General features: G+C 39.2%; 2 protein-coding genes across 2 annotated transcripts in view; one reads left to right on the top strand and one right to left on the bottom strand.

Moving 5' to 3' along the window:
• The window catches only part of kcnj9 (potassium inwardly rectifying channel subfamily J member 9), a 30,094-nt gene extending 15,997 nt beyond the window's left edge, over positions 1-14,097 (bottom strand). The window contains exons 1-5 of the mRNA XM_030159623.1: positions 13,473-14,097; positions 12,229-12,640; positions 9,796-10,009; positions 6,568-6,769; positions 3,339-3,531 (exon numbers count right to left, since the gene is read on the bottom strand). Of these exons, the coding sequence (XP_030015483.1) occupies positions 3,339-3,531; positions 6,568-6,769; positions 9,796-10,009; positions 12,229-12,526 (907 nt within the window). The 5' untranslated portion in view covers positions 12,527-12,640; positions 13,473-14,097. The remainder of the gene's footprint in view (positions 1-3,338; positions 3,532-6,567; positions 6,770-9,795; positions 10,010-12,228; positions 12,641-13,472) is intronic.
• A 360-nt stretch (positions 14,098-14,457) lies between these two features.
• Positions 14,458-22,678, top strand: LOC115436710 (eukaryotic translation initiation factor 3 subunit F-like). Its single transcript, XM_030159625.1, has 8 exons — positions 14,458-14,627; positions 15,089-15,159; positions 17,603-17,682; positions 17,774-17,911; positions 18,001-18,092; positions 19,280-19,416; positions 19,618-19,731; positions 22,524-22,678. Exons 1-8 carry the CDS (start codon positions 14,516-14,518, stop codon positions 22,599-22,601), a joined length of 822 nt encoding a protein of 273 aa, XP_030015485.1. The 5' UTR covers positions 14,458-14,515; the 3' UTR covers positions 22,602-22,678.
• The last annotated feature ends 966 nt before the right edge of the window (positions 22,679-23,644 follow it).

The raw sequence follows: 23,644 nt of genomic DNA, 5'->3' as shown, positions 1-23,644 counted from the left end.
AACTGGGCCAGACCAGTAAAATAATTACACTAGAAAAGCACTCGGAGAGCACAGACCTCTGCCAAGACAGATCTGCACCCCCCCGATCACCACGAAAATTTAATCATTTGTTCCTTGTGCCAGTATCAACATTTCCTGAAAATTTCATGAAAATCCATCCATAACTTTTTGTGTTATCTTGCTAACTAACCAACCAACCAACCAACAAATAAACCCTGACAAAAACATAACCTCTTTGGCGGAGGTAACCAGATAGAAACATATATAAACCAGCCAATCGGCAGAAAACCACATAGAAACAAATAAAAACCAGATAGAAACATATGTAAATGAAAAATGTGTCGTAAATGGGATTTTCAGTGTTAAATGTAAATGTCCACAGAGTCCACATTCCACAGTGGATGTGGACAGTTTTGTGCCAGATACAAGATATTGTTATAAGCTACGGGTGGATCAAATTGGAGTCTAATCGGAGTTGTTTTGAATTTTTTATTAATTTTCAAAAATTGCTCAATGATGAGAGATAGGAAAATTTGAGATTTTGTGACCTTGCTGTGACCGTGAACTTTGGCCTACTTGGCCCAGAATTTAATGGGTTGGTCCCAGGGCCTAGGCCTATCTGTGGGGACAATTTGGTAAAGATGGTTGTAATAGTTTTCCCGTAAAGTTGCTAACAAACAAACAAACAAACACACAAAGCAAAGTGATCACAATACCTCCTGGCCGCGGTAATAATAACCTATAAATTATGAATTATGTCAACTTCTCTTTGCTTTAGAGTGAAAAAAGTAAAATCACATTAGGAAAATGTTTACATCTACAAACAATCATTAAAAAAAATAGGTTAACATGAACAACCAGAAATTTATTAAGAAAAATGAGTGCAATTTGAACAATATTCTGTCTCAGTTTATCATTTACACATATGTACATTACAACTTACAGATCACAGTGGATCTACAAATACACAAAACATTTAGTAACAGGCAGAATATTGATAAAACTGCACTTCTTAAGACATTTCAGGCTATAACCTGACAAACCTGAACAAATATGAAAAACCTGAAATGTCTTATGAGAATTAGGTGTAATTACCTCCGCCAAGGAGGTTATGTTTTTGCCGGCGTTGGTTTGTCTGTCTGTCTGTCTGTCTGTCTGTCTGCAAGATAACTCAAAAAGTTATGGACAGGTTTGGATGAAAATTTCAGGAAATGTTGATACTGGTACAAGGAACAAATGATTCAATTTTGGTGGTGATCGGGGGGGCACACGCTGTCCGAGTGCTTCTAGTTTTAACAATACTAAACTTGTTAATACATGTTTTGTGCATTTGTAGATCCACTGTGATTTGTAAATTTTAATGTACATTTGTAAATGATAAACTGAGACAGAATATTGTTAAAATTTCACTTATTTTTCTGAAGACCAGTTCTGAGGTCTCTACACTGGCTCCCTGTCTCTCAGAGAATAGACTTTAAAATTCTCTTACTAGCATATAAAGCACTGAATGGTTTAGGCCCAAAATCCATCAGAGACCCTCTAGTCCAGTATGAACCATCCAGACCACTCAGGTCATCTGCTGCAGGTCTGCTCTGTGTTCCAAAAGTCAGAACTAAACATGGAGAATCAGCGTTCAGTTTCTATGCTCTGTATATCTGGAACAAACTACCAGAAAATATCAGGTCTGCTGCGAGTCTGAGTTCTTTTAAGTCCAGGTTAAAGACTCACCTGTTCACTGCTGCCTTTGACTAAAAGGCTTTTGACTTTTTAAACTTTATATTCTCTTTGAAACTCTGCACTGCAACTCTTACTTTAATATGGGTGTGTTTGTATTTTTATTTTATTCTTTTTTTTTTTTTTTTTATGTGTTGTTTTATTACTTGCTGTTTTTAATCACCTTTTACATGTTTCTTTTATAATGTTTTAAATGTGTTTCTTTTTGTTTCTTTTATTTCAATGTCCTGTGTGAAGCACCTTGAATTGCCTTGTTGCTGAAATGTGCTATACAAATAAACTTGCCTTGCCTTGAAGACATTTCATTTTGTTCATGTTATTCACATTTTTAGATGTAAACATTTTCATTGTGTCATTTTACTTTTCTTCACAGTTATTATTTTACTGGTCTGGCCCACTTGAGATCATGAACTAAAATGAGTTTGACAGCCCTGCTCTGGAGGGTCATGGGGGTAGGAATCTATCCCAGCTTACATCAGGCAAAGATGGGGAATACCCTGGACACATACAAAGATGCACAACCAGTCACTCTCCCATTCACACCTATGGTTGATTTAGATTGACCAGTTAATCCAGTGGTTCCCAACCTTTTTTGGCTCATGACCCCATTTTAACATCGCAAATTTCTGGCGACCCAAGACATTCAAAACAGACTTTTTTGTTTTTTTCCTAAAATCAATTTGTTTTTATTTGTAATATTTGCTATACTATGCTGCAAATAAACGTTAATTTTAGACAATATTTAGTTTATATAATGTATATTATTATGGACGGAGGCAGTAAAGCCACGTGTAGATTACTGCACAAAGTGAGAATTTGATTTTCCTTGGTCAGGATATGTACAGTCAGTCCAGCTTGGATTTACAAGGAGGACAATTAATACTGAACAAACAAGAACTGAAACTATGAATTATGAAAGAGCTGCAGCATCTGAAACCGACCACAATGAACATTTGACAGATAAACAGAACCACAGTGCTTCAGTTTCAGCTTCACAGTCTGTCACGTCTTTTATGTATGTGATTGTCTTTCTCAACTCACCATATATTTTTTAATATTAAGGTTTTTTTTTTATTATTTTTAATCAATTAGTAGGAATTTCAGGTGACCCCATTTGCATTCCAGGTGACTCCATGTGGGGTCCCGACCCCAAGGTTGAAAAACACTGAGTTAACCTATTAACGTACATGTGTTTGAACGGTGGAAGGAAGCTGGTGAGAACAATGTGGACACAGGTAGAACATGCAACTCCAAAAACAAAGGCATTCATATTATAGGATGTGATATATTCCCATAGTGATATTTTGTCTCACTTCGATTATATAAGCAAGAGAAGTACCAAGTGCGGTGGTTGCAATTACTGTAGAGCAGGGGTGTCAAACTCAGATCCTGCATGTTTTAGATGTTTCCCTCTTCCAACACGCCTGATTCAAATGATAAGCCTATCATCCAACTCTGCAGAAGCCTGATAATGACCGTCAGGTGTGCTGGAAGAGGGAAACATCTAAAACATGCAGAATACCGGCCCTCGAGGACCGGAGTTTGACACCTGTGCTGTAGAGTTTTAGCTGCAGATGAGATTCAGTGCTATGAATGACTCTTACCCTCCTGAGTCTGTTTGGACTTGATGAGCTTGGCCCTCATGTTGGCCCCCACTATGTGGGAGCTGCGCAGGTCACCGACCCTGAACATTAGGCAGAGCTTGTCATCTCTCAGGGAGATCACGGCGGTTTTGGAGAACACCAGCGTCTCAGCTCTTTTGTTGGGCTGCGAGATCTTCACAAACATGCAGCCCACCTGGACAGACGGACAGAAACACAGACAGGAGGGAGCGCAAACGACATGAGATAAAGCTGCTCCAAATTAAAACAGGTGAAAAAGGCTTCAATATTTTCAATAGCAGCAGTATAATTGAAAAATGACTGGCATCTCTTGTTGTTCAGTAGTCATAATTAACATCAGCAACAACTCAGTGATCCTCGTGCATAGCAGAGCTGGGACATGTTCATTGTGAGTGAATAAAAAATAGATGAGGCTTGTTTACTTTTTCAATAGAGCTTACTATTTCAACATTAAAATCGCAGTGACACTGGTATTAACCTCAGACTCGATCATATTTTTAATATGCATTGTAAAACAACCCACATTTCTGTCTTTTGTTAATATGGCACATTTCCAGCTTGTAAACATGCATAATTCTTGCTTGGCTGTTGCTCTGTTCTTTCATTGTCATCAAAAGACTACTTCTTGTGGAAAAATTTGAGCTCCATCAGCACTTTAAAGAGGAAATGTTCTGCAGGAAGCATAATACCAGCACTGAACTAGTGTCATTGCTTAGAGATAATAATTATTTCCTCCTCTGAGGCTCAAGAAAAATGTGTATATTCATTTTTTGCTGGATTCAGACAAACTGACAGATACTTGGTGGGTCAAACATTATTTGCATACTCTTTTCTGTTTTTAACCTATTTAGCAGCCTGTCAGACAGGTGAGGTCTGCTAAAATGGATTAGAAGATGTGAACGTTTTTCAGTCCGTCAGTTTTGTGTGCATTTCTTTAGCCTGACCTACTTGTTACTCAGGCCACGGCTCATTCTTTGTACATCTGTTCCAAGGTTTTTATATTTATGGAACTGCTGAGAATAATCATTGCATACATTTCAACGGATGTTTCATTCATTTAAATTCAACCTCATGCACCATTCATGCAGCATCCATAGCTGCAAAAATAAGGCAAGTGTCAAAACCTGCAATTCCTCAACTCTGACCACATGTAACTTCACAGGAGAGATAACTGCATTTACAGCCTGGTACAAAAAGTTTATGAGATGAATTTTTATATAACTGGCCAGTTTAAAATGTATTAAGGGGTAAAGTTATGCATAATTCAGTGCGTAGCTGCTTTGATTGACAGGTGGCGGCTGTGGATGTCCATTGTCGGACTTGACTGACATTGAACTTTGGATGTTTCTGTAAATAATATATTATTTTGCTTTTCCTGACACACAGCTCTACAGTTGTGATTAAGGAGTTGCACTAGCAAAACTGTCAACAAGTACCAATGCTTAATAATAATAGGCTTCCTGGTGTGTTAGCATCACTCAGCTACACTAGCTAATGTTAGCATGAAATTGGTTTTGGATTATTAGAAATTAGCTAGCCCTCTCATCATTTTCATCGAGGAGCTGGGACAGTTTTCAAAATTAAGCCAAAGTGGGAGTATCTTAAAGTGTAATACCACTGATGGCCACTAGATACTCCTCCAAGAAAGCCTGGCTCCCATAGACTTACACTGAAATTTCTGAAGTTTCTTTGTGTCTTTGTTAACTATTGGTTGAATTCATACCAAATTGGGTTTATAGATTGCCAGTGTCCCAGAATAGATGTCATTACATTTTGGGAAAAGTAGGTCAAAGTTCACATTTTTTATGAATTTTTAAAAGTCTTTCTTTTTTTTCCATTTACTCATAATGGGCAAAATTTCAAATGTCTATAAAAACATTCATTTTGTTTCAATTTACTTCAAACTTGCCACATATATAGAGGCAATTGACATGCTGACATCAGCTCATGCATAGACATGATGACATCAGCTGGATCGATGCCAAAATAAGATAAAATACGTGCCTGGCACCACTTGTTTATTTGTTTATAAGTTATTTGATCCGTCTTAATGTCATCTTGGGCTTTGACAGATCAGTAGGACAGCTGTCTCGCTGGTTGAGTCTGACTTTCAGAAACTCTAGATAGACTGTAGTTATGATTAATAGGTTACACTAAGAACCTCAAATAACTTTATTATACAAATGCTAAAGGACATTATGCAAAATTCACTCATATTACCCATAACTGTATATGTTAACATTTAGGAAGGAGCAGAATTTTTGCTTGTGTTCAATATAACAGTGTTAATTGTATAATTAGTAAGCTAGCACTTGTTTGCTCAGTTTTACCCCTCACACTACTAAAGCTCCACTAGCGTGCTCAAATATGGACATTTATATGTCAAAAACTCCAAGGCAGCGATGGCCAAAGGCAAAATTCCAGGCTTCAAAACAGGAGTGCAGGGACTACTGTTATGACCCTAGGGCCTAATTTGTCTATTTGTGTTTATATGTATATGTTTTCTGTCTAGTGAGTGTTCTCCCCCGTCTTGTAGGTGTGCTGTGTTTGTCTTGTGTCTGTTTTGCAGGAAGCTGATTGGTGGAGCGTGATTGCCCGGCCGCTTTAAATGGCCCTGGATCCAGCCGTTCGTTCTCTCTCTTGCCTCCTGCCAGCTTCCAGCCGTGTTCCTACGTGTGTGACTGTCAGTCTTCGTGTGTTTGTGTGATAATTCGATTGTATATGGTTGTAAATAGATATTTTGTAAATTCCATCCTTTTCCTGGTAGGGGAGGACGGCTCTTTTATTTTCACATTTTCTCCTGTTTTTATTAGGGAGTTTAGGTTAGTTTTCTGTATTTTATTTCTTGCATTTATTTTGGATTAGGCAATTTAGTTTGAACTTTGGAAGAAGATATTTTGTTTGTTGTTTTAGCCGCACCTTCCCCTAACTCTCCTTTAGTTGTTAAAAAATAAATAAATATTGTAAACTTTAATTTTTTTGACTGACGTGTGTGCTTGGGAGCTGGGAGGGGACAAAGTGTGAGCACATTATGTTCGCTCTGGTAAACCCCTAGACCGGGGCGTAACACTAATCCAACAGATATTTTTATTAGTCTATGATTAGTGTTATGAGCTCATTATCATTTCAGATGTTGTTGTGTACGACTGATTACCGTTGATTTTGCACATCATGTCCCACCTCTCAGTGTTTCACCAGCCCTGGTCCTTACCATGAAGGCGTTGACCATAGAGCCCAGAATAGCCTGCAGCAGCAGCAGCATGGTCCCCACTGGACACTGGTCTGTGATAACACGGTGGCCGTAGCCAATGGTGGTCTCTGTCTCGATGGAAAAGAGGAAAGCCGAGATGAAGCCGTTGACATTGTTGACGCATGGTGTCCATTTCTCATCCTCCAGATGGTCCAGATCACCTCTTGGGAAGCAATACGGAGGATGTGTGAGAAAGGGAAGGGGGAGGTGACAAAGTGGGTGTTAAGAGGAAAAAATAGACAAAGTGAGAAGATTTGTATATTTAGAACAGAGGTGGTGAAATATATAGATGACGACTCTTCAACTATCCCATTTAATCTCTTTCCTGTAATGAGTAACTAATCCCATTCCTCATATTTATATACAATATATGATTAATCTATCATTCGTGCTGTCATTTTTTTTCTTGATCCAGCAAAAATTAACCTTTTTCATCCTGTATTCTCACACATAGTATCTTAATAGTAACTTTATACTGGTACCACACTTTTGGCTTGTGCTAACAGTGTGTAAATTTTCTCTGTAACCTCCCTCTATACAGGCTAATGTCCCTAAATAACACAGCTCCAGCCTGAGACAAAGAGCTAATTAATGTAAGTGGTGTTCGGTAATTTATATAATCTATGACTTATATTGGCCTGTGCTGGTGACCAAGGAATTCCAGCAACACCGACAGCTTTCTGGCATAACTTAGGATGGCATGTAATCGATCTAAAAAGGTCACAATTTTATGAGATGAATGTGGATCCAGCAGACAAATCTAGTGACGCGGTAACATGATGAAATACAGTGTAATATTAAAGCTGCTTTATCATCGACTTTTTTTGGCAGAAAAATGACAATTTTAAGCTTTCGTAGCAGAAATGTACCACAATGCTGATCACTTTCTTGCAGCATTATTGTCCATCTCAGAATTATCAAACTCATCATGATAGTGTCATAAAATGGAATAGTTCCAGCACAAAAATGTAGTATAAGCAGTCGGATATGGAGCTCACATTCAGCCAAAACCGAACAAACACATACCCTGCCCAGAGTTTAGTTTACAAAGACAAAAGATCAAATCAACATAATACATGATGTTTTGCAAGTACAAATACACAACAAATATCTAATAAATCACACTCAGAAACAGATACAACATAATATTTCCAGGATCAAATGATGCTACTCCTATTTTATTTTAGCTCAACAATATGAATTTTATGCCTGTAGATCTAAATCAAAATCTAAAGAAAATCAGTTGAAAAGACATATCCAATTTGGTAATGACCAGTAATACGTTACAACAGCCCAAAAATATAATGTGGAGAGCAGGATTGGATCCTTACGTCTGAAAATAAAGTTAGAACAGATTTGGATTATTTGGCATAGCTGATAGTATTCAGCAAAACACTAACAGTTAAATTAACTCTGAGGAACTTCCTGCTGTTGTAAAAAGTAAAATACTCACATTTGAGCAAAAATAATCAATACAAAGGCAGATTATGACAAAAGTTTTTCTTTAATTATACATTTCTGACTTGTAAGCTCTGGTTCACCGTTTATTATAAATATGATGTCAGTTTTGTATTTACAAAGCAAAATACATTCCTTTATAATGGTTCACTTTGTAAGATATGGACAAGTTCATGCACTTACATGAAATTTGTGTTGTAGTCTGTGTTATAATAGATGTAGATGTGGGCTAACCACTTTGTCATTCACCTACGCCCAAGATAACAGATTTAGAGTGATTTTTATAGAGGGCTTGAATTGCCATTATTAACATTATTATCCTTGCTTCAGATTTCTTTAGGGTGTCTCTTCTGCTCCTCTACAGCAGCTACATTGTTCAGTGTTGGCTACTGTTATCTGGAATCAGCTAACATCAACAAATAACAGCTGATGTAAACCCATGCTCCACGTAAACCCACAAGCACACACAAATCTATAATACTGTACCATTAATCATGTTTTGTATTTGCAAACCAAGCTCTATAATATTTGTGAAATCTGTTTTGTTGTTCATTAAGTTTTGACAGGAATTGAGCTCTGTCTAGTAAATCAACATGACATTCAGCAGACTAGCATCTGCTCAAGGTGAAAGCAATACAAGTGAATTAATACACCCCTTGCTCTACAGCAGGGGTGTCGAACACATTTTAGCTCAGGGGCCACATTCAGCCTAATATGATTTCAAGTGGGTCAGTAAAATAATAACATAATATCCCATAAATAATGTCAACTCTAAACTTTTCTCTTTGTTTTAGAGTGAAAAGTAAAATTACATAATGACAATGTCTACTTCTACAAACTATCCTTTAAAAAAATAAGATAAACATGAACAACCTGAAATGTATTAAGAAAAATAAGTGCAATTTTAACTCCTTGATCCTTGCTCCAAACCCCAAATCTCATCTGCTGTCTACCTTTTCCTTTTTTTCACCCTATCCCCCGTATTCCTTTCAAATCCATGAAATAATTTCCAACATGTGTCCGCATGTACTGTGTGAAAACTGTATGATGTCTTATATTTGTGCTTTGCATGATCTTGTGTTCTTCACTGCAAATTTAGAAGAAAAGGGTTCAGTGGTGGCGCACCAGTTAGGAGCAGTGGCCCGATGTCCCAGATCATCAAACGCAATCTCGTTTGATGTACTCTGCGCTGTATGTACACTGTGCTGTCAAATGACAATAAAGAAATCTGTAATCTGTAATCTAATGTGTAATCTGATAACCTAGCCTCAGTTTATCATTTATACATGTGCATTACAACGTAAAGAGCACAGTGGATCTACAAATATACCAAACATTTACTGACAGGCATAATGTAGCTATAATTGCACTTATTTCTCTGAAGACATTACAGGTTGTTCGTGTCCTTCCCTTTTTTTGTGAACAGATAGTTTATCAGTATAAACATTTTCATGTAATTTTCCTTTTATAATAAAACAAAAAGAAAAAAAAATTGGAGTCGTCATTATATGTTATTATTATGATAATATTTCACCGGTCTGACCCACCTGAGATTAAATTGGTCTGTATGTGAAACCTGAACTAAAATGCATTTTGACACCTTTGATCATTAATATCTTAAGTGTAATTTTTGCATTTCACAAATTCATCCAATGAGTCAGAGTGGACCCTTTGGTGCACTGGTTTTGGCCCACGGACCGTATATTTGACACCCCTGCTCTAAAGTCTTACCTGCAGTAGGCTATGAGGTACCAGATGGCCCCAAAGAAGAGCCATGTGACTGCGTAGGCCATGACAAAGACAAAGAGCGAGCAGCGCCAGTTGAGGTCCACCAGTGTGGTAAAGATGTCCGTCAGGTAGCGGTAAGTCTCCCGCATGTTGCCATGCTGCACGTTGCAGCGGCCATTCTTCTCCACATAGCGCTGCCTCTTACGTCGAGCTCGGGCTGGTAAAGAGACAGAAATATTTAACATTAGGCTGGATGGAGGGAGGTGATGAGTCAGACCCTTGCTGATCTGGAAAAGTGAAGCAGATTACATTGTGGTGTGTGAGATTCACATTAAACTCTTTCACACCCTCTTAAAAAACTTCAAAAAGATATGCCTACTTTTGTAAATGGTTGAAAAGCTGTGCTGTTTGAAGTTACGTCTTAGTGAAGCTAAGGATGAAAGATGAATGGAGCTGTGAGAAAGATTGGAAGATAAACACTGGAGGATGTCAGGGGACCAAACTGCTTAGAAAGATGCAGCATGGCTCAGAGGAAAGTCAGGCTGGTGAAAAAGGAGTAAGAGAAATGAAAAGAGGCAGGGGAGGAAAGGAGTACATATGAGAAATGACAGGACAATATCATCAAACACTTGAAGAAGAAAAGCTACAATGTTGGACTTTAGTCACTGCACAACCCTGAAGGCAATTGTTGATTCTTTTCTTTGTTGAGAAGGCTTTTACTGTGGCTACACTCAGCTAGAACAGAGATTATAACATATGCAGCAAAGAAAATACTCGGTTTCTATCTTAAATTCAGAGCAGTAATGATGTTGAGGACCTTAGTGAACCTATGGAGTTACAGGAAAAGCTTCAAAGGATATATTCATTTCTCGTATGTTGATAATGTGGTTCAAGTTAATCGTTACTGGTTGGGAAAACGTTCTTTGAGAGGCTGAAACCAAAACTTTACATCCAGTTATTATGTTTTAACAATTGGAAACGTTTATCAAATGTTCATGGTAAGGCCTGTAGTATATGAAGAACATTTGTAATGTGTGCTAACATTGTTCAGTAGTGGGACATTATGGAAGAGTAGACATAGAGGCAAATCTGTTTCATCTAAAGATATGAATTATCTTGTTTCTGTTATTGATGGAGCATGGATTAGTCACATGGTCTGTCTCTTTTAGCTATATAGTGTCCGGCTGTTACTGTTAATACTGAGATAAAACACTGAAAGATTCATAACAGATGACAGTGGCAACTTTTAGGGCCAGATTTGCTCATGGTGAAATACTGGACAAATAAAGGAATGCATAACGCATGTAAATAAAACACATTTTCATATTCATCACAGTTCAGGGAGTCTTACATAGTATTCATTGCACTTGTTCATATTAATTATAACAATATGAAAGGGCGCAATAAAATGCAGTTTTTCTGCTTAGCACTACCACGTTGTTTGCGTTTAGAGGAAATCGGACTAAAAAGTCACAAAAACAGTGCAACTCTGTGGTTCTTAAAAGGTTCCTTTAGTAATATTTAATGGTATTTAACGGTGATACTGCAGATTACAATCAGTCAAATACCTGTCACCTCTCCTTATCTGGCCACTAAATAAATAAATTAAATAATAATAACAATAATAATAATAACAATAATAATAATAATGGGTTAGATTTATATAGCGCTTTTCTATGAATGCATTCTCAAAGCGCATACAGTGGATCCATTATTCATTCGTAGTAAATAAGTAAATAAATAGGTATAAATAGATGAAAGTCCACAGAGGCACCCTGCTCCCACTGTAGATAGAAATGGTCCTTCTTAGGTTGAAAAATATGTTATTAATATTTTCAGTTAGTTACAGCCCTCATGGAAACATAATTATCAATAACATCTTCTGTTTCTGCTATTAGATCCCCCTGAGGTTAAGCACACTGCAGCTTAACTCAACAGTATTTTTGAGTTTTAGGGTTGATTTTTCATCATAGAAAAATACACAGCACTGAGAAGGGAAACTGAGGCAAACAAAGAGTGAAGTTTAGGGGTGAGGCCTCGAGGAAAAAGATGTCAAAGATGTTAAAATCGCTGAGGGGTGAGGCACTGCAGCATGGTGCAAATTAGACGAGATTCACAACTATTGCAAGAAAGATGTGGAGGAGCGGGAGGGGCACAAGTACAGTCAATATACTGTACAGTATGTATGCGTGTGGAGGAGGGACTGAGAAAATATTGCTCCACAGTCTGTCAATAGCTCCCAATCTCTGTAGTTCCATAGAGTCTGAAGGAGTCAATACTGATGCAGTTGCAGCTTTCATTCAATGTTACTCAGACATGAATAACAGCATTCATAACATTTTCCAAATATTTATTGCATAATTGAATAGGATTTCTATGGTAACGCTCTACAGACAGCCCATCAAGGACAAGAAAGTAGAACTGAGAGACACTCACCCCAGCCGAATCGGCCCCTCTCCTTCTCCGTCCCCTGGGCTTTCTTCCGGGCCTGATTGGCTTTGGCTTCTCGTTCAGCCAGTTTGGCTTGGAAAGACCTGTTCACCTTGGCCGAGGTCGGAGGGGACGGTGTGGTCTCCGTGGTGACGACGTGGCCCAGCTCATCTGATAGGTTGTAAACCCCTGTGGATGCTGTAGCTTCTGTGGCCACCTCCACCTCCTCCCGTTCCCCTTTCTCCTCCACAGGGAGCGAGAGCGAGTCTGGACGGGAAGGGAAGACTGAGTTCTCCAGAGCCATGTCCAGGGCGTGTGGATGAGGGGGTCAGGTGTATGAGTGTGTTATTGATGTCCTCCCTATGGCAGATGCTGGCCACTGCCTATTGATTGTACCATTTGTTTGCTTGACTGAAGCCTGGGAAGTAGAAAAACACAATCATTAAAAGAAAGCAGTGAATTGATTGGCTCTTGTTATGTAACATTATTTCTATGATAAATCACTTTTAACATGAAATTGAACTCAGTTTAGGAGCTTTCCATCTACCTGTTCTCTCTTCTTGCCCAGTAAGATTTTATTCTTATGTTGTCCCTACCATTTTCTCATCATTACTGTTTTGTTTTTTTTTGTGTTCAATTTCATTAGTTTTAACAATAAGTAAGGAGGAAAATGACAAACTTTTGAATTAATATCACACATCTGTCTGTAACTTTTGCATTTACAGCACATGCCATGTCTTTTCTTATAAAGATCTGGGAACACATAGCACATTAGAGCCACTTTCACTGCTTTGCATGTTTCATAATGTGCCTTGGGCTAAGTGTGTGGTGGTCCGTGCATGTATGTGTTTGTGTTGTGTAAGTGCACTTTGACTGTGGTTATATCAATGAGGTGAATTTACATTACAGGCCTACTGAGAGTCTCACATTTAAAGCCCATTTAGATCTTGGAAACCCAGTTAAATATGTATCTGAACAATGAGATACGGTGTGTGTACTGAATTATTTGCACAGGAAAATGGAGTCCTGGTGGTCTACAATCTAGATATGTGCGCCTATATAGACAATTGGTGGATGGACGCAAAAGGAGACTGATGGTGACAATCTAGATGACGCACTACGCTTGATAGATGGATGGATCAGAGATATCCTCTAATACAGGGTAATCTGTAAGGCAGCCAATAGGCTACAGAACCAACAGGCTAAGCCTGGGAACCACTGGCACACTGCAAAGAATGAACAAATCTCACCTGCACAGTGTAGCAACTTGTAGAGGTATAAGAGCCGGATTCAGCAGATGTTTTATCAGGAGAAAAAAGCAAATGTGGTCCAAGAGCGAACCGGCGTTGACAGTCCTGGTTGGATAACACCCATTTCTGGTGTTTACCAGCGACGCAGCATCAGTCCACTCCTGTTCGCTTTTCCAGGAAAACAAAGACCACCTCGATCCGACCACTCAGCATTCACAATCCATATAAAGAACCTGCGCAAGCCCAAGAGTGACCGCAGCGGCTTGAACGAAATCCGCGGCAACAAATGCTCAGATCAGATGAAGACATCTGGAGAACATGTGTCGGGAAGTGGACGTGCGAAATGGTGGCAGCAGATGAGCCGGCCGCGCGGAGAGCTCCATCATCTGAGCATCTGATGGAGTCAGTCAGGTGTGGAGCCACTGAGCGGCAGAGGATGCTGTCATCAGCCCAGCCCCTTCACCCTGCCTCCTGCCTCAGACGCTTTGCATTTCCACAACAGAAGGGACAGTCTGTCAGACCCTCAGCAGCTGCACAGAGAGTCGCAGAGGAGGAAATGGGAAAGGGGAAGGCCTATTGTGATGCAACCACCGTGTAATCACCGTTATTTCATGGTGTAGGCCTGTAATGTATTTAAAATGTCTGACACTGCAAAAAGATGTTTTGGCTGACATGGTAAGGGTATGGACCTTTAAATGATCAGGCTGTGCTGAGCTATTTCAAGCACGATTTATAATTAAGAGGCCCTTTCCATTTACTTTTGTTGATGTTGTAAGACATGGTCACGGTACACTGTCATCTCTACCAGTAGAAGGATTCTACTTTCTTCACCTATCCGCAGTTCGCCCTCCCGCCTCTAGGGGGCAGAGTGCCCACTGGCTGAAGCCGGTGCTCCGTCTGTGGTGCAGCCCCCAGGCCTGGGTGCCCACCTCACGATTGGCTAATAAACTCCGATTACGTCACTGTACGCGCTCCCCTCCGCCCCGCCTTCTCCGCCCCAGGCCGCAGCCGGTCCTTTCGGTTCTAGTCTGTAGTTTACCAACATGTCGGTGTTCGGGCCAGTGGTGAAAATTCACCCCGTCGTTCTCGCTTCTATTAGCGACTCATACGAAAGAAGAAATGAAGGAGCGAGTAGAGTGATTGGGACTCTACTGGGTAAGCTGAGCCTCTTATTGGTGAATTTATCCGGGGTTTGGCCTCCTGTTAATGCATGTGGTCGGTCGCTAGCAGTTAGCAGCAGTTTTGGTAAGCGCTAATGCGTTATGGCTTGCTTTAGCTTAAGGACTAACTAGCTACATCTGGCTAACTCACAGCTAGCCGCTGCTAGCACCATCGCTTAAAACAGCTGGTTTACCCTCCTAATCATCCCAAAATTTAGTAATTCCATTGTTTATGATTTACTGTCTCCACCTGAACAATTTTGTGATATCCTCTGACATGTTGAAACCAGGACTGATTGTTGCTATTGGAGCTTATAGTAGTATTTTCCAGCTGTTTTGACGATTCGTTCATGCTTTAAGCTTCCTGCGCATCATCATATTAGGCTAGCCAACAATGCTAAGACGGCCAAATAAGATGAATAGTAATGCAAAGTTTTTAACTTCTCGCTTTCTCAGGTACCATTGACAAGCACTCAATTGAAGTGACCAACTGCTTCTCTGTGCCCCACAATGAATCTGAAGATGAGGTGTGTATTTAAAGTATTTTACATTAGTAAGAAGTCATTGAAGAGAGAAAATACTTAATAGTTCACTACTCATCACTGAGCGATAGGACATGTCCACCTAGAGCACTCGAGGACCAGGGTTGGTGACACCTGACCTAGAAAAACAAATATCATTTAATCTTAATCTCGGCTGGGGTTGTATAATTATAACCAAAATGTCATGTTTCGATCCAAGTCATTTTATATAGTCAGCACCAATACATCTAGCCATGGACTGTATTTTCTGTACATAATATAAAATGAGTTAATGAAAATAGGTGTTTTTCTTCTTCCATTTTGAACTATATACTTGCCAAGACAGACTGCACTTCAATATATTTTTTTCTGTTTATGTAATGACACAAAATACTAAAATATAATGTTGGAAATATTTATGAGTACATGGGAAAACACAAATATGTTGTACTTATTTCAGATCTCTATGATTCTGTTTTTGGACGAGAAAGGGAACTGTGTTATGTAACCTGTTGGTGTGATCAGCATGATTGAATTCAGTTAACAGGGGTTTTATTCTCTTTGTTTAAAATCAGCCTGCCTTCCGTTTGCATTGTAGTAGTCTGCTCCACCCATGGCATGAATTTGAAAAGTTGATTGAGAGGAGGTGAGAAGGAGCTGAATGGTCAGGTGTGGGTGTGAGTCAAGAGTAGTTCAGGATAATTTGCATGACAAAGAAATTGTAAGACAGCGTGAATCACATGAGTCTCTGAAAGAGTTCGTAAGGGTTTCTGCGTTTTTGCTACTAAAGAAAGTCTCACCTAAAACTAAGTGCATGTGATATTGAGAACATTCTTACAATTTTATATTGGTTAAGGCTTTTCTTGCATGGACCAGAATTGAAATGAACTCACCTGACAGTAATGGCAATTTTTTGCTGCCTTAACTGCCCAGCCCACTGATGTTACTGTAGGACTTTGGTGTGTTAATACAATTATTCAGGTCTAGACATACCTGTAGGTAGAACATAGAATATCTACTATTGGACTTTTTGAGAAATTAACAAGGTTTCATACACAGCTGGACAGTAAGTATTTGATTAGCAATTTTTTATGAATTTGCCAGAATTGTTATAACCAGGACTGATGGGCTTCATCCCTGTTGACTCAACTAGCATACACCTCAAAATAGAGGTGTAACGATTACAGATTTTGGTGCTACAATTATTGGCAGAGAAATAATCGCGGTTTCACGATAACTACAATTATTTTGTGCAAATTAATTTCACAACAGTACTTATTAGGGCTGTCATCTTTTGTTTGAACTTCAAATATTCATTCGAGCATGAAGTGAAAAGTTTAAATTCGAACTGTATTTACCTGTGTGAATGTCAGCTGTAGTCTTTACAGGTGCATCAGTTTACCTTGTGATCAGAGTGTGCTTACTGCATCAATTCACAAGTTAACTCTCCCAAAGCTTGTATGACAGTCTGAACTGTGGGAGAAGAATGGCCTTACTCAATAAAAGCTATGCAGCCAATTGGTGTGAATGGATTGCGCAGTGGTTAGTTAGGGGGCCGACCGCATTTTTTGTGTTAGTTGGTTGTGGGGGGTCTTGGTGACTACAAATTTGCAAGGAGATTACATCAATGAGGTTTAAAAGTATCAAAATATGCGGTGTTCTACCTTTTTAAAGTGGATATTGATGCACCACAACTAAATAAACATGAGCGCACAACGTCAAATTTGCTAGCAGCTGTCATCTTTCTCCCAACTAGATTGCTCTGAGTAAGAAACTCTGTGATCGGTCCGAATACATTATAACCACTCATTGTTAGATGTTTTCGATCATCACACAATACAGCATTTCTGCTTTTGAGAGTTTGCAAATGAATGAAATGAAAGTTTGTGAAGATTCAGGAGGTAAGGAAAAGGTAAAAGAGCATTAAGTTTGACTTTCACTTCTGCGGTCCATGCCGCGTATACCCATTGTGAGGTATGCTACACATGGCCCGCACCCCCCATAGTATTATAAGTAGGATGGCTGACCTCCCCGGATTACACACCGCCACACCAAGAGATCAATTATACAGGAAACACTGCAAGGTTCAAGGTGACTTTATTTGTACCCTTGGGTAGATTTGTTGCGCAGCAAGCTCTCGCTCACTGCCGGTCGTTGCGTGCGCATGCGCCCAACACAAATCCTTCAAAAGAATTACAGTGGAGATAATGCAAGCACATACATAAGACATTATAAACACAGTACACGTGGTCATGTAGTGGAACTTTTTCAGTGGATTTGGTTGTGGGAGGGGGACAGGAAGAGAAGAAGAATGTTGCAATATATGCAATATATATAATTGCATTATGTATCACCAGTCTCATTGAGAAGCACATTCCTCACAGCTGAACCATTTTTTTTCTTGTTCTGTAGTCTACTTAAGTATAATAAATTTGGCCTTTGTGCTCAGGTTGCTGTGGACATGGAGTTTGCCAAGAACATGTATGAGCTCCATAAGAGGGTGTCGCCTACTGAGGTCATCATTGGATGGTGAGTCAACACATAATATTTACTGTAGAAAATATAATGTTGAAGACAAAATCTAGCCCTTTCTCACTTATGTGACGCCTACTCCTGACAGGTACGCCACTGGCTTCGACATCACAGAACATTCAGTGCTCATCCATGAGTACTACAGCCGTGAGGCCTCCAACCCCATTCACCTCACTGTGGACACTGCCCTGCAGAGCGGCAAGATGAACATTCGCGCCTACGTCAGGTTGGCTGATCCATCGGTCTATCTGTCATCTTTGTCTGAGCGGCTACAGACTGTGTGTAATAATGTGTTTGTGTAACTCTCCCACACAGTGCGCAGATGGGTGTGCCAGGAAAGACAGTTGGTGTGATGTTCACCCCGTTGACTGTCAAGTATATCTACTACGACACTGAGAGGATAGGCGGTAAGAATACAGAGAATAAATTAAGATGATTGTTTGAAAACAACATGATTCATTTCTAAATATCTAGAATCAGGAAACTGTTCTTTCTCCAACTGGTCATGGAAAATATAGCTGTCAAACTGCTAATGTTGTATATGACAGCAGCTAATGTTTATATGCATTTTATGTGCCATGTAAACACAAAGTAATTTATTAGACGTAGGCTGTTTACATGGCTAATGAAAATTTATATTCCACTAATTTGTACAAGGGAGAAAATGATCTTTCTGTCCAGAGTAATTATCTGATCAGGATTATGTGTGTACAGGGAACAATAGAGTAACCTGAAATGTATGGACTAGGCTGAGTTTAGTGAAAGTGAAATGAAAGCTACTAACGATGCAAAGTGCATTTTACCCAGTAGGAGGGCGTCAAAGTGACCCAACTCACACATCTTTACGGAATGGATTTAGAAAGAGTCAGTACATTATATTTAAAGGACAGAATCGGTCAGTTGTACTCAAAGTGACCAGGATTCTGGGCCACGTTGAGCTTTTGTGTTGCTCAAGGTGTGGCTTCCAACAAAAGGCCTACTGACAGGGACATGATGATTAATGCCATATACTTTGTTATGATGTGGAGAGGAAAATACAGTTTACAGGTGGGCATAAAAGCTAACAAAAACTGTAATGTGAAATGTGACTTTCTAACACTAATCTAAAAAAAGGTCAAACTACAATTACTTTCTTTTACTTTGTAGATACTCGGATTAAAAAGACAATTCCTTTCAGTTTCCACTGGTGGCATTTATTCAACTATGTGAACACAGCCTCCTTGCATTCCTTGAACACCCTTCTTGAAAAGGTCAACTTTTCAGTAAATGTGTCTATCCAAAAACCTGTTGATATCCTCTGTGGGCTTTCCTTTTAAGCACCCAGCTCTACTTCCACAGAGGATCATTGTCTCAGTCACAGCAGCCCGTAAATGGCAAGCTATGTGAAAAACCTGCAGTAAAAACACTAACATGCATTTTCAGAATAACTCTCCTGACGTGGTAATATCGGTATATCTCAAATGGAAAGAAAATCATCCTGTCTGAATATTTGAACATACTTGGAATAATGATGGTATTCAGTCATAGTGATTGAAAGAATCTTCTCTTTGAGTCAGTATTCACTGCATCATCATTTAACCCCGCTGTGTTGCAGTGGACCTACTCCAGCGGACACGTTTAGCTCCCAGTCGCACCAAGGGGTTGACCTCTGACCTGTCCCAGGTGGCCGGATCTGCAGCCAGGGTACAGGACATGCTGACAACCGTTCTTTCTTATATTGATGATGTGCTGGTGAGTACTGGAATAGTTTTGTCACTCAGATTTAATAAGTGTAAGGTCATAATGTACAAACAGTTCAGTCATGCCCATAACTTAATCACATCCCTGCTGTTTAACTCCGTCCGTCATTTGTGCCTCTGGATGACCTTGATGAAGTAATTAGGTTTAACATTAATAATGACTGGCGAGCTCATTCTTTTCATTTTGTCTCAGTCTGGTAAGGTGACAGCAGATAACAGTGTGGGCCGCTTCCTGATGGACTTGGTCAATAAGGTCCCCACCATCTCAGCCGAGGACTTCGAGAACATGCTCAATTCCAACATCAACGTAAGTGTTGACATCTCACCTAGAAAGCTACAGACTGCTGACAATTTGAAGCAGGGATGTCAAACTCATTTTAGTTCAGGCGCCACATTCAGCCCTATATGATGTCAAGTGGGCCGGACCAGTAAAATAATAATATAATAATCTATAAATAATCTCAGCTCCTAGTTTTTCTCTTTGTTTTGTTTTCATGCAATAAAAAACATTCAATAATGAAAATATTTTCATTTACAAACTACCCTTTCACAAAAAAGATGTGAATAACCTGAAAAAACTGAAATTTCATAAGAAAAATAAGTGCAGTTTTAACAATATTGTGCCTCAACTTATCATTGGTACATGTGCATTACACACAATGTTACACAAACATTTGGTAACAGGTATAATATTGTTTAAAATTTGGGAGCTAAAATAAGAACAATTTCTACAATATTACGTCTCGTTTTACTAATGTAACATACAGATCACAGTGGATCTACAAATACACAAAACATTTAATAACAGGCAGAATATTGTTAAAATTGCTCTTAATTTTCAGGTTGTTCATATTTGTTCAGATTATTCATATTTTATTGTTAAAGGATAGTTTGTAACTGGAAATACTTTCATGGTGTAATGTTATTTTCTTCACATTACACCAAGAAGAAAACTTGGAGTCATTATTATTTATAGGTTTTTATGTTATTATTTTACTTGGGATCACATTGGTCTGTATGTGTAACCTGAACTAAAATGAGTTCAACACCCTTGATTGTTAATGTCTTCAGTGTCATTTTTGCATTTCCCAAATTCATCCCACGGGGCCACATTGGACCCTTTGGTGGGCCTCATAAGATAGATGTGAAGACATCAGAAGGTTATTTTTGATTTAAATCTGATGTATTTTCTGTCAGAGGTTGAACATGACAGATGTGCTGAAGAACATTATACGTCTGTTTCAGTTAAATAAAACAGGTCCATATATTTAAAACTAAACTAAAAGTCTGACCAGCAGGCAAAAGCTTTCAAGTTTTAAAAGAGAACACAAACAAAACCGACCATTACATTTGTTGGTCATCTCCAAATAAATAAAATCTTCATTCCAAAATGGTTTGTGTGGAAAGGTGAGTGTTTGCATTCATCACATAGGCTACATGTATTCATTGGGTACACCTCTGTATTGTATTTAAGGCCCTGAACTCAAACAGTTCGGTACAAACGAGCGCACTGTTACACCCTACTTTTCAGTAACTTGGTCGTTGGTGTTCTCAGTTAGATTCTCTCCTGAGGGAACACTCATTACCTCCCGCTGCAGCCCAAACATTAGCTTGTGTGCTGTGGCGGCTCTTACGCCCGTGCTGTGTGCTTCAGTCTAACTTGACGTGGCTCTAATGCAGTGGTTCTTAACCTTGTTGGAGGTACTGAACCCCACCAGTTTCATATGCGCATTCACCGAACCCTTCTTTATTAAAAAATAAAATATTATTTTTTTCAAATTCAAGACACATGTTTTACTGGTGCACAAAATGAACCGTGCATTAACATCACTGTGCTCAAAGAACAAAACCAATACAGTGCATGAACTTACAACAAATTACATACCTTTTCACAAAGACATGACCTTTTTTAAAACTAGCACACTGAAATGGTTTTAATTTTTAACCTTATGTGTTCCAATAATGAACTTATTGTATTTATGCTATTTATCATTTTTAACATTTTAACACACACCCATCATCTAATTTCCATCAGGCTACAATAATAATGAATATTTACTGCAAATCAGTGTGACTGACGGCTTTAGCGTGATACAATTTCTCCATCCGTGACGGTGCGTCGGGCGTCACATGATTGTAACTGACCAGTGCGGTGACCGAAAAATGTAAACAAACGCTACACATGGCTGCCTCCGTGGTTAACAGGAAGTAGCAAAAGTCATAACATCGATGTGGAAAATACTCAAATAATTCATTGTCAGACGAGTGGAAGAGATTATAAACACTTCCGGATTGTGTTGTAGTGCTATAAGCAACAACAATACACCGTGTATATTGGATTTCAATCAGAGAAAGAGTCTCCGAAGCCGTTTGTTTATATACACAGACCTAGCCCGACACACACACCTGACTAATGAGTCGGGTGTGTGTCTTGACCTCCACCGAACCCCTGAGACTGACTCACCGAACCCCTAGGGTTCAATCGAACCCAGGTTAAGAACCACTGCTCTAATGTGATTGGTTCGGTGCATCGCTGTTTAATTATGATTGGCTGTTCTTATGTCTGTCAAAACGTGGACGAATGAATTCTATCAAAGTTGTATCTAGCATGTCTCATATTTCTGTTGAGGAAAAGTTATTTTGCGATATATATCCTTAGCATTTTATTGCCCAGCCCTATGTGAGGCCTAAGCAACACGGTTAAAATTGTGGTCGACTGATGTTTGACCATCATGCATGTACATTGGTTAACAGCACTCCTCAAAGTTAAGGAAAAACTCAAATAATTTGGGAGGAGGGTGCTGACAGACTTAGGATCAGTCAGTTCTGGTGGTATGTGGTGTACCAACTGCTTATTAACACTTTATGTTGGCTTTTTCTTTTGTCACATCTGTAGAGGCATTTTATGTTTGACACACTTGCAGAGGACAGAAAGTGCTAAATTGCGTTGCTTTGTATTGCTGGGACTCTGGTTTGTGCAGTCTTATGACATATTTTTTTGTTTTAGTGTTCCTGTAATGTTTTAGTCTTGGACTCATTGTACATAACTGAACAGGGGTGTATAAATAAGTGATGCTGTGCTGTATTTGCCTCTTCCAGGACCTGCTGATGGTGACCTACCTGGCCAACCTCACCCAAGCACAGATTGCTCTCAACGAGAAGCTGGTGCTGCTCTGAGGACTTTTTTCAGTGAATCATATTTAATTTTTGTACTTTTTTTTTTTTGGCTGAGATGAATAAAAATATTAACCAGCCATGTAGTGTTTGTTCACCTTCAGTTGAGTGTTTTTACTTTGCAATTACAAGTAATACAATTTGGCTACTAATCTGTACAAAGTTGTCAAGTCTGACATTGCCAGATAAGACGTAGTTATCATTAGAGCCCAGGTTCTACTCATTTAATCTTGATTTATAAATTGTTCGCTGGCAGATTAGATATTGAGAAATGTCATAATTTATCCTTAATGCATGGTCAGGGGCACATTTATCAAGTTTGAAGGTGCGGGAGACTTTCGTGACCAATTTTTCATCAAATTTGTCAAACCTCATTCATATCCTAAGCATCATGAATCTGTAAGTCTTTCTGTGATTACTCACCTGAATCTCTTGCATTACAGTGAACAATTTCGAAGTGCCATCCACCATAAACAAACCATATGTTTACAAACAGAGCTGGGAGGTCACTTGGGCATCTTCAGAATTTTGTCGTGACATGCATTGTGGGAAACGCCGGTTTGCGCCGCTGTGTGGCAGCAGCAGCTGCTAAAGACACGACGCAGAAACGGCGGGAGCTTCCTTCCCTCTGTGCGTATCCCTCCAGCCATTTCTGCACTTCAGCCAAAATTCCGAAGATGCCCGAGTTACCTCCCAACTCTGTGAACACATGGTTTGTTTATGGTGGATGGCACTTTGAAACTGTCCACTGTAATGCAAGAGATTCAGGTGAGTAATCACAGAAAGAAGTACAGATTCGTGATACTGAGGATATGACTGAGGTTTTACAGATTTGATTAAAAAAAAAAAAAAATTGGTCATGAAAGTGTCCCGCACCTTTAAAGCTAAAACTGGATATGGTTTTAATCTGGAATATAAAGTTTTGATACAACAGAATCATGTTTAATCAGTGTTTAGGCTTATCCACTAAACCGAGGTTTAAATGTAGGCTTTCTTCATTTCAGGTTGGTGCAACATATTGAAGTTCAGTCATGAGTTAACCTCCT

Source organism: Sphaeramia orbicularis, chromosome 17 (genome assembly GCF_902148855.1).
Source record: "Sphaeramia orbicularis chromosome 17, fSphaOr1.1, whole genome shotgun sequence".
Classification (NCBI taxonomy): Eukaryota; Metazoa; Chordata; class Actinopteri; order Kurtiformes; family Apogonidae; genus Sphaeramia; species Sphaeramia orbicularis.
Note: the sequence above shows the minus strand (reverse complement) of the source record. Positions and strands in the feature narration are given on the sequence as shown.